The 18,978-nt window shown below is 38.0% G+C and overlaps 1 protein-coding gene across 3 annotated transcripts in view; it reads right to left on the minus strand.

The window, feature by feature from the left end:
• EYA4 (EYA transcriptional coactivator and phosphatase 4) overlaps positions 1-18,978 on the minus strand; it is a 272,068-nt gene that overhangs the window by 229,195 nt on the left and 23,895 nt on the right. For all 3 annotated transcript variants that reach the window (XM_059177515.1, XM_059177516.1, XM_059177517.1), the window contains exon 2: positions 14,478-14,577. In XM_059177515.1, coding sequence (XP_059033498.1) covers positions 14,478-14,510 — 33 coding nt within the window. In that variant the 5' untranslated portion in view covers positions 14,511-14,577. The remainder of the gene's footprint in view (positions 1-14,477; positions 14,578-18,978) is intronic.

Genomic DNA, 18,978 nt, shown 5'->3' on the forward strand with positions numbered 1-18,978 from the left:
ATATTAAATGCCTCTTCTGGTTTTTCACAAAGGGTTTCAAATCACAAATTATTTTCCTAGGATAATATGCAAGTTCTTTAATTCTGAATGATTTTCAAAATCTAAGATATTGAACCAACCAAATTAGAAAAAGAAAAAGAAAAAAAAAATCAGTCTATATGGGATCCCAGCCAATGAAAACTAAATTTCATGGAAAAAAAATAAGAGTCCACAATCTCACATTGAGGTCACCGCAAGCATGGATCAGTGCAGATATTATTACACAAATTGGAGTACTGAAAAAGGGAGTAGTCCGTCTTGGGGTGACTGGAAGAGTCCCATGAAAGATACACAGCTGGGCCACACAGAGTAAATAATACCTTGACAATATTTGTCTCTTCATCTTAGGCAAATGCTTTCAAAACTGAAGTTGTGAAGGCTTTTTATTTTACTTTTAACTTTACTTTATGGACATTCAAGCTCACTTCCCTTAGCACTGATGTCCAAATCATTGTTACAACCTGTGACATTTACTCTGTATTTTTCATTAGTGAATGCCATAACTAAACTATGGCTATATACAGTTAAGCAATATATAAAAACATATAGTGATATAATGTCTATTGACCTGTCAAAGTTCCCCATTTAAAAACCACTGATCATATATATGCTGCTTACCCAATACCTATTTTATATTTTATAAATCTGGTGAATAAGAAAATTTTGAGGTAGACAAGAGTTAGCTAAAATAAAGTGTAAAGCCATAAAGTATAAAGACATCCTCAGTAACATGAAAAACAACCATAATACATTTTTCAGAGTTTGTTGAACAAATATTTTAACTTCCTGCGCACAACTTTAATCTATTGTTTAATTCCGGGTCAAAAGGAAGTAACCCAAATATGCACTCTGTTATATAAAAGGCCCAGAGGATGAAATTACATCTCTCTCTAATAAGGGCCTTTGAAATCCTATGCTAAAGTAAATTCGCAGCCAAATTATTTTTCTTCTGTTAATGCTGATTGAGCAGTAAATAATAACTAGGAAAAAAAAACCGTGTAAAATAAAGTGTTTCACACCTTTGCTTGAGCTTTCTTAAATGACGCGCCTCTACCAACTTCAATACAGGCTCAAAGGAAAGCAATTATTTCCTCAGCCTCTAAATAAAGCAATAATTCAACTGCAGTTTTCAGGGGGCAGACTTCAATTTCAACACATTAAGAAGCTGTTTAGGGAAATATGCAAATTTTAGTGTTGAGGTTGAAACAAAACAAAAATTCTCATTTCGCAACACAGTGCTGCTGTGATAGCTTTGGCTTGATAAGGCGCTCTAGCTTCTTGGCCTTCACTTTTGCATCTGTAAAATAAAGGATTCAACCAGTGTAACCTCTAAAGGTCCCACCACTTGTAGAACAAGCCCTCAGTCTTCCCTATCAAACATGTTAATATGAAAAGGAGATAGAGCAGCCAGGACACTTAATGCAAGACAAATGTGAGTGTACTTTTGATCTTCCTACAGATCCTCACGTAAAAAAATCAGCAGAGACCCCTAAATCCACCTAAGCCATTTTTTAATGAAAAATAACTGACATACAATATTATGTTTGCTTCAGGTATACAACTCAGTGATTTGATATTTATCTGCATTATGAAAGAGTCACCACAATAAGTCTAGTTACCACCTGTCACCATACAAGGTTGTCACAGCCCCTTTTTAAATCAGTAGATTGAAAAATAAATACCATCTATGTTACCAACTTCAGTCTACCCCTTCATATTATTTCTGATGTGACAGACTTCTGAAAAGATATTTAAAAAAAAAAAGGACACAGACCAATTTTTTTTTTCTTCTTATGTATGAAAATTTAACGAAATTTTAAAATTTTCTTGTTGTTGAAGGCAAGGGTCAGGGCGGAAAACTAAAAAATATAGAGCATTTTCCCACCTTACAGTTTATATTGCAGGCTCAGGAGCCAGACTGCCCAGTTAAAATCCTGCCCCCCCGCCACCTGCGAGCTGTGTGGCCCCTGCCCTATAAACTGGCAGATAATAATAGTGCCCACCTCAGCAAGAGAGCTAATTGAGGTAATATACATAAAGCACTTAGAAAGCCAAAGTGAGGGCTACGTAGCTGTGAGCATCTGGTGTTCACAATCCAGTTATAATTCACTGGCCTTGTGTGTCCACTGTAGCACTTAGGGCAAAAATAACAGAAGCTAAGGAAAGTAAGTAGTCAGTGTTTGTCCTTCCTTTTAACTCCGGTTTGTTGTTTTTGCAGAGCTTCTACCCTGCTATCCTGGTTCCTGCCAAGAGAGCTGACGTGAACTTCACATACTAACTCTTGTAGGGGTATTCACATTCTACAGAAGTCTGGGCAGAGAAATCAATCCTCAACCCAAGAAGATATGAAACGATAGAATTTCATGTACTTTGAGACAAGTGCTTTTTCAGTCTGACTCTTGTCAAATTTGACACGATCACATCCAAATAATAGGCTCTTCTTTTCATTGGAAATACTGATATCCAAAGAAAACACAGCAAACAATTTCTTCCAGAGATGAGAGGCATTTTCATTAACCACAAAAGTGTTTGTTTTCTCTTGTCTCTTTGTAATGGTTTCAATGTTAAAAAAAAATAAACTTCCAATGCTAACACAAGGTCTTTAGTCTTAGTCAATGTGACATACTTTGCTAAAGAAAACTGAAAATATCTCAACAATCTATGTATTGAGATCTAAGAGATCCTCTATCATTTTTTAAAGTAATAGCTATTGCTAATCTTTTTTATACCACTTAAGTATTTAATCCTACCATGCTTCCATCCATTTCCTGATCTTGTCTGAACAAATGTACTTCCCTCCTGTCACTAAAAAAAAAATGAATGCCAACAAGGGAGAACACCCTGAAATATTCAAAACTACAGGCATTCCCTACCATTTTCAGAGTCAGAGTGTGCTATCCCTCCCTCATTTCAATGTTATCTTCTTCATTCTGACCTCTACTGGGCTCTGCTATCGCTTCTGCAACAACGGGAGCCCACTGTGCCTTCCTCCCTTGTCATCAACCACACACAAGCCTCCTCTTGTTTGAAAGAAGTGCTCCCTTCAATTACTGCTCTGTTTCTCTTTAAACACACAAGCTTCCTCTTACTTCCTCCTCTTCTCTATACTGAGCCTCCGAGATGTCTCTTCTTACCAGAACTCAAGTGAGACTGCTTTCCAAAGTGCCACCAATGACCTTCTAGTCAACCAATGAGACAGCCTTTTTCTCAGTCCCCATTCTGCTTGACCTCTCGAAATGTCAGATAGTGATGACCAGTTCCTCCTGAAAACTGTCTTGGTTCTTAGCTCTGAAAACAGTATTTTCCTGATCTTCCTTCTGTTACCCTATCTCTTCTCTCTCCTGATCCATCTTCCTCCTTCCACCTTAGAAACATGGTATTCTCCCGGGTTTATATACATAAACCAGACATCATTTCCTCCTATATACAGAGCCTCAAGGAAGATACTGCTCTGCTCGACAAGGTCAGCCCAGACATCTCTTCCATGTACAACAGAGATTCACCAGCTGCTTGTTTGACATGTTCTCTACAGTTCTAAATTCAAACACAACTTTCTCTTTCCTCAAGTCACTGACACTTACTCTTGAACCTTCGTACTAGTATCCCCTAACCTTGAAACTCCAGGATAATCCTTGCCTTTTCCTTCACCAACATCTACCACCCGCAATTCCTCCTATTCACTCTGTTTGAATGGTTACAAGTTCAGCAAAGTTTTCTCTTCAAGTTCTCTTCCTTGATTCTTTCCTTGATTTCTTTCCACTGTCACATCATTAGTTTACACCAGAAGTTGGTCAAGTATGGGCCACAGCCTGCCACATGCTGATGTAAATAAAGTTTTATTAGAACACAGACATGACCATCCATGTATGCATTGTTTATGGCTTCTCTCACACTCCACTAGTAGAAGTAAATAAGCTGTATGAAGACTTTATGGCCAGAAAATCCCAAATTATTTCTTGTCCTACCTTTCACCAAAAAAAAGGTCTGTTCACCTGGTTTATGCCCTTTTCAGCTCACATGTCAACTGCTTCAAGATCTCCCAAACCATCTTCCTTGACCAGTTTCACACCTTGACTAATCTTCACACCATCTGGTTAATTTTCCTAAAATATCATTTAAAAAATATTACTCTATTGCTCAAAAATTATGTAACTTTCCATTATGTCCAAGATAAAAGTCCCAAAAGACAACACAGTATCTTGCAAATCTCTATAATTCATGTAGTGACAAACATCATGCTAGACATGAAGCAACATATAAATATCTAACCTTGACTTCAAAGATCTTTTTCAGTCTGGTCTCAGGATTTTTCAGCTGGTTTTCCCACCACCCTCCACCTTCATTCCCACAAAGCTCTGATTCAGAAATTCTAATTCATTCGCATTTTTTGTACAGAACTTATTGTCCTCTATTTTATGCTTCTTAGACTTCACTCCGACTATCTGCCAGGCCAGGATAGACCTTCTTGTGTCCAATTTTCTCATCTTTCAAGATCCAGTTAAGGTATGATTTAGCCTACCTATAATTCTTTTCTTGACCTTTTTTAAGCTGCATAGTACTTACTATTCTCCACTGCTAACTTGGCAATATTGTTTTGCTTTCTTACCTCTATATGAGACTGTGTTTGCCTTTTCATCCCAGTTCCCTCCACAATTTAGTATAGCATATCACAGTAAATGTTCAGATAAACCTCCTCAAATATTTTGTAGGGAATACATACATAAGCAACTAGCTCACTGAAAGCAGACATAACAAAGACCAGTGATTCTTGCCTCTAGCCAGAAGACCTCCATCCACATCTATAGCCATATTCAATTGTCACAAAAGAAAGTGGGGGAGGGAAATGAATGCTACTGACACCTAGTGGTAGATACCAGAAATGCTTCTGTACATTATAGAAGGCGCAGGACATGCCCCCACTGCAAGAAACCATCTGGCCCAAATTGTCGATAATGCCGAAACTGAGAAGCCCTGAGGAAGGTCAATTCTTTGCTAATTTGTAATGCCTAGAAACCTCACATCTACAAACACAGCAATCAGAGAACAATAAATATTTGTTGACTGATTTCTAAATATTTATGGTTTTGTTATCTGGATCGAAATGCAGAGAAGTGAATAACATCTCAATTCTTATTTAGCTGTATCTCTTCCTTGAGAGAGTCCAACCCAGTAACCAGTAATGCAGATATAATATGTGATTTTTGGAAAATTTGGAAGAAAGCATATTGAAAGAAAACTTACTGATTATGGTAACATACCGTATGGCATAATTTAGTATTTATAGGTATCATGGTATCAAGCAACCACCTTAAGTAAACTGTTGCCTCCTTAAGCTCTAAATGTGTGTGCCTCAGAATTCAGTCATTTTAATTTGTCTCTATTTAGGTTTACTCTCTCGGTGATCTCAACCCAATACTCTTTCTTTAAGTAGTGCAGATCTACTAAAGCTTTCCAAATTTATATTTTGAGTCCAACCTTCTCTCCTGAGTTCCAAATGGTTACATCTAACTGACTTCCTAACATTTCTACTCAAATGTCTAATATTAGGTCAAACTTAATATGTCTCTATGAACTCAGTTGCTTAATACTGTCCTAGAAATCTGTCCTCCCCACAGTGTCTCGGCTACCCAGCATCACTCGATCTTAGGGTTCTGTCACCTTGACCTGAAGCCTCCTCCTCATTCTTCATCTTAGAAGAACATATGGACCAAAGAATCACACAGCAGTCTCTCACTGCTTCCACCTGGAAATGATATGTACAGCACTTCCCTTTGTATTTCATTTGCCAAAACTAGTCCTATTGTCCTATCTAAATGCAAGGAGGCTAGAAAATGTATTTCCCAATGCACCAGAAAAGAGGAGTATGAAACAGCATTGGTGAAAACACAATAATGTCTCTGCTCCCATGTCTAAAACTGAACTCCTGGATCTCCACCCTCAATGTGTTCCTTATAAGTTAACCTGACTCAATAAATGCCATGCCATCCTTCCCACTGCTCAAGATGAAAACCTTGAAGCCATCTTTGACTCCTTTCTCTCGCTACTGACCCCCAACCCATCAGCAAGTCTTCTGGCTCTACCTTCAAAACATATCCTGAATCCAGTCGCTTTGCACCCCCCACGCCACTGCTACCTTGTCCATTTCACATCTGGGTACTGCAACAACGCAGTTTCTACTCTTGTCATCATAACTGTCGTTTTTAATAAGGAGACAGGGTGGTTTTTTAAAAACTTCAGTCACATTATGTGGCTCCTAAGCTCAAAACCCTCCAACTGCTTCCCAAGTCGCTGAAGCTAAAGCCAAAGCTCTTAAAATGGCCCCCAAACCCCTACATACACTGTACTCCTCCACCTCACACTTCCAACCTGATTACTTGTTATCTCCACCTGTTTTCTCCGCCACAGCCACCAATACTGGCCTCTTTCTATCCTCTGAACATATGAGCTGTGCCACCAGCTCAGTTTCATAGTTGCTATCCTCTCTAACTAAGCCCACGTTCCCCAGATACCCATAGGGCTCACTCCTTTACCTTCCCCAAGTCTTTGCACAAATGCCATTTTCTCAGTAAGATCCTGACTCCTCTTCCAAAACTGCGGTCTTCCCTTCCCACCTACCTTGGGATTCTACCCAGAATTTCCTAGCCTCCTCTCTACTTTACCTGGTTTTCCACCTTACACTTATTATCATCCAACATACTCTACGTATTTACTGTTCATCTCCCCCAACAAGAATATAAACTCCATGGGAATAATAGTATTTGTCCATTTTGTCCACCATGGATTACTAACATCTAACACCATGCTTCAAATACAGCACTTCTTCACAAATATTCACTAAAGAAATTAGTTGCCACTGTCCAAAACTCATTTTAAGATAAATTTAGAACTCACAGGGCTGGGTGACTCAGTCAGTTTAGCGTCTGACTCTCGGTTTCGGCTTGGGTCATGATCTCATGGGTTGTGAGATTGAAGCTCAGAGCTCAGCGTGGACATTGCTTGGAGAGTCTCTCCCTCTGTCCTCCACACACTTGCATGCCCACGTGCATGCGCTCTCTCTCTCTCAAATAAATAAATCTTTAAACACAAATAAAATAAAATAGGGGCACCTGGGTGACTCAGTGGGTTAAATCTCTGCCTTTGGCTCAGATCATGATCCCAGGGTCCTGGGATCAAGCCCCGCATCAGGCTCTCTGCTTGGCAGGGAAACTGTCCCCACCCCACCCTCCCCCCACCCACCGCCCTCTGCCTACCTCTCTGCGTACTTGTGATCTCTGTCAAATAAATAAATAAAATCTTTTAAAAAATAAAATAAAATAACTTTAGAAGTTGAAATAACACCTTATAGTCTTATATGAAACAAAAATTGGGGGGGGGCACAAAAATGATGTTACATTTATCTTTTAATCCTCAGTTTAACAAAGTTCCTGAAAGAGAACATGGACTCTTTAAATATTTCTTTAACTGAATTTGTTGAACTGTCATTCAATTTTCATACATTCTGCTATCTTATGATTGTCTGCTCAAAATATTTAGTAATGAACTTTATACAGTGGGTTTGTAATGATGGGAAAATAACTTCTATTTCTCACCAAGACCCAGGATATTTAAACATTTGCTCTTTATTTGAATAAGCTAAGATCAAGTTGAGTTTTAATGCATACTTAAAGACATCAAGTGTATTGAAGGGTCTGAAAACCATTTAAGTTGATCAAAGCAGGTAAGATAATACATTTACCAGTATAGGTTCTGGAAGGGGACTATGTAAGCCCACATCCATCAGTGCAACATTCTAGCTGTGACAACCCTGAATAAGATCTCCAAGATCAGCTTCAGCCTGCCCTGTGGGGCAGTTTAATGGGATGAGTCACATAAAGCACTATCAAGGAATGCAAGCTCTTTTCATCAGCCAACATTTTCCGTTTGCTGTATACCTTACAGCAAAAGTTCCATTACATTAATTTTCCCATTTCTCAGAATTATTAAAGCAAGAAAGAAATATATTACATTTATATTATAAACAGTTATTTTCATTTTAATTGTTAAGACAGAATTATGGGACAATCAAAAGACCATATGTAAGCTGCAAATTCAGATAAGAGACTTTTGGTACCTGAAGATATTATGGCTCTTATTTGCATTTATACTCTCCAAGCCAAGTGCTCAGAGCTTCTGACAACTGTCCAGCCCCAGATCAGCAGGTGTGAGGCTCTCTGTCACTCCCACTCCTGACCAAGTCCATGGCAGGTTGCACTAAGATCATAATGTTTCTCTTCCACTGAGCCAGGAGGAAGCTTTAAGATCCTTCTCAACAGGGACAGCTGCTACCAGCTGATCACAGGTGACAGAAGAAAAGCCTAACATTTACTCTCCAGATTACAGCAAATGATATACAGTCACAATCCATATTCTGTACTCTGTGGGGCTCTCCCTGTCTCCAAGTGTATTCTAAAATTTGTAGAGAGGTTTTAATAAAATTAAGTCATAATTTTAGAAGGTCGTAAAAGATGATTCATTGAATCTTTTTATGAATCTTTAACAACACATGCAAAAACATAGAGATTAGAGTTAAAAAATTGTGCAAAATGAAAGAGTAAGCCTTAGTGACTAATAAAAATTAAAATTTAAATTCACTGTACCTACTTTTTAGGTACTCTATTATATAATTGCAAAGTAAAGATATCACTGGCAATTGGGAGTTATAACAGTTTTGAAAGTAATTTACCTTTAGCCAAAATTCCAATGAACTCTGAAATATACTGTCCCACTGAGTGGTGCAAAAACACCTGTTGTGAACATGATTCTTCTGACTAGTTTAAAGGTCGAGTTCTTCCTAACAGATTTGCAGCCTCAAAAATAATTTTAGTTAGATCGAAATAAAATACATTACATGATGATGCTCAAATTGATTTAGAGTATCTAAGAAAAAAAGCAATAAAATAATGGGATTCCAGGATTTGGACAATGCCACATTATCAAAGATGAAAAATCAATTTAAATTGAAGATAATCAAAATAATTATTTTATAGCAAGGTGTTGAAACATTGACAAACTGGTGATTCTGAAGCTGTACGTCTAAAGGGTGATTTGGCTGGCATATCAATTCCATACAACAGCTAAAAACTGTCCAAATCACTCAGAAAAGAGCACAGGTTTTTAAAGATGGGTTAGTGGCTATAATCAAAATGATCCATAGACTCTCTAAGAACAAAGAACTGGGGAATAATTTAAAGTCATTTAGGATCCTAAGGGAAACAAACTGAGACAGAAAAGAGATTAATTTATTAAACTAACTTTAGAATTTTAATTTGCATTATTAAGTTAGTAAATTTGATGTAAAAAATACTATTAGTATCTACAAATATACATAAGTTTCTAAAAACACTGCTGCAATATATATATAAAATGGATCTAATGGATGTGAATTTACACCTCTATAAAGGAAATACGTCATCAATAACAAGTTAAGTGCTTCAAGTTAAGAGTAACAATGTTGACATATATAGGAAGTCAGGCCCTTAATGTCTAATAGTAGGGAATGCCACCCTACAGTAAAAACTTTATTCTCCCTCAGTCTACTTGGTAATCATTAATGCTTTACTCCATAACCCACCAGTAAAATTCACAAGCAATATTTTTTTCCCCAAACTTCTAGTTTGATGATAAATTTAGGCAATACCCGCTCTCACTTTGATATGAATGAATAAGATGAGGAAAAAAGTCTATGGCCCATCATTCATATAGGACCTCAATATATCTCAATGTGTAAAGATAGTATAGAAGCTATAAAAACAATAAATATTGCTCAGTCTTTATTTGAATACAGGGAATATAACATATTTCACAGTATCAAAGGAACTTTTTATTATTAATATAGCTACTGCTATGCATAATCTAGATTCATATTTATTTCTATTAATGATAGTTAAAAACCAGTCAGCTATAACTGGATATAAAACTGTTTCTAAATAATTAGAAAGTTCTAATATAGAATTTCAGACAAATATGAAAACTAAACCTTACTTTAATTGATGACCTCCTAAAATTCCCTAGATGTTCTCAGCCAGACTGTAAAGTAAGATCCAGATATAATACAAAAAAAAAAAAAAATTAAGAACCACACTTTGTTTTGATTACATGCTGCTGTGTGTATTATATGTTATGTGTAATTTTTTTAAAAAATGTAAATGAAACATGAAATCATGAGTCAGTAATCCATTTTGAGAATAACATTTTGACTTTCTAAAATTCGTCAGGCTATTCAATAACATACCTTAGTATGTAACAGTATATAGAAGCTTTTGAAGAAAACATTCATTAAATGACAGCAAGAATTGTGCTAAGAAGCAAGGATACAAGATGAACAAGACTTGCAATGACTCTTAAGCAGTTTATAATCCAGTAGAAAGGTAAATAAACAGATAAGATTTCAGTTCTGTGGGGTAAGTCCCAGGATGGAGGTAAATGCCATTGGCAGCACATTGTAGAGGCCCCTGACAGTCTGGAGAAGAAAAAGGCCATCTCAGAGGGACAGAAGCCCATCTCAGAGGGACAGAAGATCTGGAGTCTTCCAGATCTACTAGTTACCTGCGTGGAGCAGAGGCCCACCTGGGAAGAGGCTACATACAGCACTAGAAAAGACACGGAAACCTCAGAGGACCTGGAAGATTCCAGGAACCAAAAGAAGCCAGAAAGAATACCAGAGAGCTAGAGGTAAGCTTCACTGAACGCTTGGGACTTTCTCTTATGCAAGAAAGGGCCTGTGAAGGATGTTAAATAGAACAGCCACATGATCAGGTATGTACTTCAGAAAGACCACTCTAGAAGCAACTGAAAGCAAAAAAAGAGTCAGGAGATAAAATAGAGATCCAAATGAGAGCTGTAGCAGAGTGAACACTTTGAGAGAGCTGAAAAATTAAGATAAGACAAGAGTTTGAAATGGAGATGAGGATGAGTCCCTGCTTTCTGACCTAATCCACCCCAGGGCTGAGGATGCCATCCCTGGAGATGAGAAGAACCAGAACAAAAAAGAGGGGTAGAAAAGTTGGGAAAGGAGAGCTTGTGAGTTCAGTTGCCATATGTTGAGTTTTTAAACCTATGCACCTCCAGGCAGGGCTGTCGCCAGAAGGTAATTGGATATGCAAGAATGAATGCATACTCTTTAAAGACCACCTGAATATGTCAGGTAATTGTAATAACAGCTAACATTTACCATGTTTCTACTTTAAGCGGGGCATATGTTAAGCCTTTCATATAGCTTCTTTTTATTATCCTCCCCATGCTACACATGAAGAAGAGTTTAAGTAATTCCCTTATGGTTACAGAGTATTGAAGTGTCAGGGATTTCTGATTTCAAGCTCAAGTACTTACCCACTATACTATGCTGTGTCTGCAAAATCCATTATAGGTTTTAGGACCAGATAAACATGGGGTCCGTTCTAATCTCTGCTACTTAACAGCCAAGTGACCCTGACACTCTCCAAGCCATAGTTTCTCCACCTGTAAAGCGGTGACCATAACAATTACATCACAAGACGATTCCATGGAAAGAAAATATGGAAGTGCCAGACTCAGTCTATATGTGCAATAACTGGTACCCACTGCTATGCCTATGCCTAAAGAAGAAATTCTTCTGTGATCTGAGCAAATTCCCTTTCATCTTATTATGAATTTTCTTTTCATTCTACTCTATTTTTCTGTATCTTAATAAAGACTATGTATCATTTTTCAAAATATTTGAAACATATTCTATAAAATTTAATGTTATTTAAAGATTTCACTCAAATAGAAATCATTTCAATGTAAAGGGGTTGATTCAATTTTTTGACATTTCTTGTAATGATGAATGTCAAAATAAGAAAACCCCAAAACCATAAGTCGTGCTGATGTTCTGGAAAGAGCTTTGGACTTGGAGTCAGAAGACCTGTGTGAAGTCCCAACTCAGCCGTTTACTAGCCATGGTATCATGGGTATGTCATTAACAGTCCCAATGGTCCCTCTGCGCATGTCTGTTCTTCCAAGTCTAAGGATGCTGAGGGAGAAAGGCTTTACAATCTTTATAAAACCAAAACCCTTAAGTCATCAACACTTGACACAAACTTCAAGTTTCCCGTGTTTTAACCCCAAAGTGCCCACTCTTTGATGGCCCGTCAAACCACTCCACAGAGCAGGAGCTTCCCATTTGACTCTGACCAGATGATACTCCTCAGGTGGAGGGTTCCATGTAAAGTGTGGGGGGAGGTGGGAAGTGGGCAGGGGATGGGAGTGGAGAGCATTCTTTCTTTTTCTCAAAATCACCCCCATTCTCACCACAAATTCAGTAGCTAAATTTAAGCCAAGAAGCCAGAAAACCACACCAGATTTCCGATTTTCAAACCTGGCTGCACATTAGCAATACCAGGAACTTTAAAAAAAACAAAATTTGTGGGCACCTGGGTGGCTCAGTGGGTTAAGCCACTGCCTTCGGCTCAGGTCATGATCTCAGGGTCCTGAGATCGAGTCCCGCATCGGGCTCTCTGCTCAGCAGGGAGCCTGCTTCCCTTCCTCTCTCTCTGCCTGCCTCTCTGCCTACTTGTGATCTCTGTCTGTCATATAAATAAATAAAATCTTTAAAAAAATAAATAAATAAATAAAAAATTAAAAAAAAATTTGTTTTTAAACGTTGAGCTCCATAGTCCTGAAATAATGCCAGAGGAAGCTATGATTTACAAATGCTGGGTTTCACTTTGTAAAAGGTCGTATGAAGCATCTTGCATAATAACCTCATTCTAATGTTAAACATAAAAACATATTCCCTTTCACCTACACTACATTGAAAATAAATATTCCTTCTTGAGGATACACATGCAATGAGATCCGCCATCCCTGTCTGCCAGGACAGCACCAGCATTAGTTTCATGTCCCGGGTTATCCCAGGGTCTCGGGAAAACAGCGACAGTTGGTCAATCTCTCTCTCTCTCTCTCTCTCTCTCTCTCACACACACACACACACAGACACACGTACACATGCATGTGCACAAACCTTTAAGTAACCCTCAGTGTGTCAGCAAAGTACAGATCAACAGTGGCCCTCTCCTGAAGCAGCACCACTAAAATGACATTATTCACTCAGGTACGTATATGGTCTCGCTTACAGACCTCTGACACCACTGGGATCCATAAATCCATAAACAAGCAATGGTGTGGGTGACATCATGCTATCATCCATTTTGTTGGAGTCCACACTTCGATAACAAGCATTTAAAAAAATAACTACTTGGAAGCCCCCACCTCCTAACTGCTATTTGTCTACTCAGGAAACTTTTGAAGAGTAATATCTCTATCATTTGACAGATCTTTTTTAAACTTTTATGGTTTTGGTTTTTTTGTTGTTGCATTGTGATGCCATGTAAAATTAAATAATTTTACTTTATTTAAGATAATATACCATGAAATTATGCAATGGTTGTGTCTGCTTGTAAATTAAAGACTTGGTTATCACCTCTTCTTTTAAATGAAGTATTTTTAGAATCAGATTAACTTGAAAATGGCACACAATTCACCAGAACATAGATTCATTTGTATTTCAAAACCAAGCTGGTCATAGAAGTATTTTCTAGAACCACATGATGATACACAAATGCACTCTTTTCTGTTGCCTCATAGAAACACGAGACTCTAAGATCCAGTCATGTTCATACAAAGAACAAGGTCGTAAAGAACATAAAGAACAAGGTCAATCTGCATAATACACACTTGGTAGGTTCCCATATCTCCTCACTTGTGACACGGCTAGTGGTCTGTGGGAGCAACAGCTTGAGGCACAGTTGGCAGTAGTGTAGGAGTGTGAGGGAAGACCTCCCCCCGACTTCTGTTCCACACACTAACGTATCAGTGCCATGGAGGCACAAATAGTGAGTTAGGAGCAAAGGCCACATAAAGTCTTTCGCTTTGAGAAAGCAGAATCTCAGAGTGACTGCCACCAATCTTATGCATACTTCACTCTGCAAAGAACTAGCAACATAGGCACTCTGAGAAAGCACAGGAGGACTGTGGCTGCCATCCCCGAAATGAACAAGAGGTATGCTGGTAACACTTCTCCTGTTAAGCTTCTGACATTCAACACTATATGCACGATCTAAGCATTTCTGGAATAAAATGAAATAAAGACGGTTTGCAAAATTGTTTAGATTGTTGAAAATACTTGGCATGATTTAAATGCCCTAGTCTTTCTACCACTAGCTTTCCAAACAATTGATAGAGACCTCAAAATGTGACCTCATTAAGCAGGAATGGAATAATATTTCCAAAGGTTTGTTTTATAGCCTTGGAAGAGAATTCAAAATTTTATATATATGTATTTTACAAAACTCTTTGATTTTTATAATATATTGCTTTTAGTATGATTTTGAGTGGTTCTGTCACAACTTTTTGCAGCAAACTGGAGACTGAATGAGACTTACTGATTGCTCATTTAAGTCCTGGGAGTCTTCCATGTGGTTTTCTCACTTCTCCAGCCACCCCCAAACAGAAGCAGCTTCCTTCAATTAAAAAGTGGACTATCTAAAACAAAGAGATGGAAACAAAGAGGAATAATGAAAAGATTTTTTTATTTATTTGCAAATTACCAAAGCACACTATGATTTATGCAATAATGGATAATCCACAGGAGCATTACTTTCAAAGAACAATACTCATTAATATTATCCATATCTTATAGACCCAATGACCTTGAAAATCACACCATGGAAAATGGGAATATGTGAACAGCTACTCAGGACAATTTTGGAGACACAGTCTGTAATAAACACTTAGAATACTGTTTCGCTGAAAGAAAAATCGGTCGTTAAGCTATTGGCAGATTAAAAATTAAGAGTCTGCATCAATTGTTCACTTTCTGAAGTCTATGAATTAAGAAAATGCAGTATGGGGGCACCTGGGTGGCTCAGTAGTTTAAAGCCTCTGCCTTCCACTCTGGTCATGATCCCAGAGTGCTGGGATCTAGCCCCACATCAGGCTCTCTGCTCAGCAGGGAGCCTGCTTCCTCCTCTCTCTCTGCCTCCTTCTCTGCATACTTGTGATCTCTCTCTGTCAAATAAATAAATAAAATATTTTTTAAAAAATACAGTATGTATCTTAATATGACAGCTTGCTATAAAGGAAAATTTGTCTAAATTACCAGATGATCATCATCCAGTGTTGAAAAATAGAGCATCATAAAATACATGCTCAATTTTAAATATAGATTAAAAATAACACTATTACAGTAAAGAAGGCATTACAGACATACATGGGAAGGACAATTCACTAATTAACCTTAGTGAGACAGTCAGTTAATTATTCAAAAAAGCTCATCTTTACTCCATACCATATATTTAAAAATTTCCAGGCAAACTGAAGTATAAAATAGCTCTAAGAAAAATAGGCATAATTTCTTTCAATACCCAGATGGAGAAGGATTCTGTAACAGAAACAATGAAATACAAAACAAAAAAGCCAAACAGCCTCTTGAATCCCCTCACACCTACAACAAAAAAAATCATAAAAATTAAAAGATAAGTGAAAATACAAAAAGAAATACTGTACAAATATCAAACACAATAGGCTAATATCTTTAACATATAAAGAACTCTTAAATGCAAACAGAAATGCTCACACATCCCTACAGGAAAATGGTCCAGCATCACAAAACAATGCTCAAACTCATAAATAAATACAGTGCCATTTAAAATAGTGATGATGCATTTGTGGTCCTTCAAATCCTAATTTTAAAAATAAGAAGAATATAAATTTTTAAAAATTGTGTAAAAAAGTGGTGTTTCTCATGAACATCAATTAGATATAAACTGCTACACTCAAGGACTATTTAGTGGCATCAAAATTCTCTGAAGATACAACTTAAGTGAAAGATTAGTATTCCAATAAGTGTTCTGCAGAAACAATTCGGTTTATTTCCCCAGTTTATTGAAATACAACATACACAGGTGTTTTGCTCCATTTTACAAACATCCATTCATACACTCCCTACTACAAGCAGGCAGATGTGGCTTTAATTTCTTCCCTTTTCCACGTTGCACTATTTTCTACAAAAACAAATCTAGGACTTTCCTTATTAGAATACAAGACATTCTAAAAATTACAAAGGAAATTTAAAATGTATCTTGTAAATTGTTTTATGCCTAGAAGACTCAGAGATACAGATTAAAGATTTTTTTAATCTGAAGAGTTAAAAGTCATAAAATGGGAACGTAACTTATATGTATGTAAATTGACAGTGTCCATGCGACACTGATTAAGTATAATCGCAAACCAGAAAAACATCCCTTTCAAGAACCACACAGTTTTACAGCGTATACGATATGAAGGAGGAAGGGTAAGTATGAAGCACACTGAGAGGTGTGGCAGCATGCATTTGGACTCAGAAAGACGAGCAGGCAGGGAGTTCAAGATGTACAGATGTTATTTTCTGTGTTGGGGGTGGACGTGAGAAACGGTGAATGGACAGCCTGGGCTCTGCTCTTCCCTCCCACCTCCTCCCTGTTTCACCTCCCACTCTTCCCGTCTCCTTAAGGACGGTTCAGGGCATCTGATCTGGGTCATTCAGCCTCATTCTTACGGATCTCTTGCTTGCTCCTCCTGTCCTTGAAGTCCTCCATCTGAATCCTCAGCCTGTATACTCTTCCCTACCCTCGTGACCAAGACCATTCAGGCAGGTTCACCTTGGGTCTGAGCACAGCACAGTCATTGCAGGCCACTAATCCGCTGATGCTGACCTTGCTAAGACTGACACCTGCCTGCCTCAGGAGCCCTTCCTCCATCCTCCCAGAGGGCAACTGTGGCGGATCATCTCCTTTAGTGGCATTTTCTCCTCACTACCTGGATAACAGACTGGCCAAATACTCCTAAGGCTGTTATTTTAAAGAACTACCACAAACCATATATCTCTGACCAATAGAAATTTATACTCTCATAGTTCTGACAGCAAGAGGCCCTAAATTAAGGTGCTGGAAAGTCCATACTCCTTCTCTAGACTCCAGAAAAGGTTCATTCCTTGTCTCTTTCTTGTTTCTAGTGTTGCCCACAATCCTTGGCATCCTTTGGCTTGTAGATGCATCACTCCAATCTCTGCTTCCATAGTCAATGGTATTCTCCCCACCCATCTCTCCACTTGGCCTTCTTCCATGTGTGTGCATCTGTATCCAAATTTTCCTATTCCTAAAGGTACACCAGTCACTGGTTTAGAACCTACCCTACTCCAGTAAAGCCTCATTCTAACTTGATTCCTTCTGCAAAGACACTACTTCCACAGGTGAGGGGATCAGAATTTGAACATATGTTTTAGGGGATCCAAATTCAACCCACGACATAGCTATAGTTACCACACTAAAATGATTTTAAAGATGTCATCAAGGTTTAAGTGTAGTATTTCCAGAAAGGATATCTAACAATTAGAACAAGGATATGGATCATTAGGAAAGAAGTTACTGTTTTCTAGAAAGGACCACCATCTCAGGACAATGGTAATAACTCAAAAGAAATTAAAAATTAAGGCTTCAGAAGAGATGTTGGAACATAAGAGAATTAAGCAAAAGCCAGTCTTTTATTTTTCTTTTTGTTAACCCCCCACTGAGAATCTACTTAACGTTCCAGTTGGGAAGCTATTTGCATTAATGTTCCATGTTACAACATAATACTTTGCTTTATGTTTCCTTAAAATTGAGATTGTTACTTAGTTTAACTTCTTTATGGTAACATGAATTTCTTTTTTTGCCAAACACACTAAGGTACTAAAATATTATGAGCCCAGTGATTTTATATTCTTGAACCAAATAAAACTACCTAGGTTAATTGCAGACACAGTATTATTTTACATCATAATTTAGCATTGGTTGTTATGCTAAATCTTTTAACATTTCATTTTCACAAATATATGAGAAAAAGACAAGAATGCTCTTCAAATCAAGTAAAAGAAGTATTACTTCATAATAAAGATATAAAATTAAGGAATAACAATAACCTCGTGCTGTTTTATGAGGTAATAATCTAGTTCCCAGCTCTCTTTCAAGGCCATTCCCCCAGAAAAAGGTGAATTTAAAAAGGAATAATAACAACCCCACCCATTCCATGTTAGATTTTTTTTTCTCCTGCAATCAGTTTCTCAATACATAGTAAATGGATGATATCCTTTTCTCCAACTCCGCTTTAGAGAAAGTGAGCTATAAACTCCTGTGTCTTAGAAAATTAGAATTAAAAAAACCAACATCTCCCCTAGTTTAAATACATAAGGAGATTCTGATATCCAGTTATACGACAATTCTCAGAAACAGAACAGGGCGGACGCCTGGTCCAGGTGGTGGAGACAGCAAAGAGAAAAAGAAGATGTTGAGCAATGTTTGAGAAGTTTGTAGACTGCATGATCCAGTTCTCACCTTTTTGACTGATCTTTCTAACCAAACCCTCAGTGAAAAGGAGATTGTCCCAGCACGCTTTGGCAAATAAACATGAACGTGGAGGGGATGGCTTTCTGCACCAGGGCTGGCACAGGACAGGGACAGAGGCTGCACACGGGAATACTATATCTCTGGACGGCACACACATGGTGCAGCCTCCCACGGGTCATTAACGCCAGACCCCTGGGCTTTGTCACGGACTCCTTGCCCACTCCCTTCCAATTCCAGAAGTGACCAAGTGCTCTCAGTACTTCATAGCGTTCATTCAAATCTCTCCATGTTTGTCTCATGGCTGCCATAGTAGCTCAAGCCATCAATGGCCCTCGTCCAGATGGGAGCAAGCGCCTCCTGGGGGTGTCCTTCCTCCAGAGCGGCTCCCTGGAATTGACTTTTCTTTCTTTTTTTTTTCCTAGATTTTTAAAAAAATTATTTATTTTTGAGAGGGAAAGAGAGACAGCACAAGTAGGCAAAACAGTAGGCAGATGGAGAGGGAGAAGCAAGCTCCCCGCTGAGC

This window comes from Mustela lutreola, chromosome 6 (assembly GCF_030435805.1).
Source record: "Mustela lutreola isolate mMusLut2 chromosome 6, mMusLut2.pri, whole genome shotgun sequence".
In the NCBI taxonomy this organism is placed as follows: domain Eukaryota; kingdom Metazoa; phylum Chordata; class Mammalia; order Carnivora; family Mustelidae; genus Mustela; species Mustela lutreola.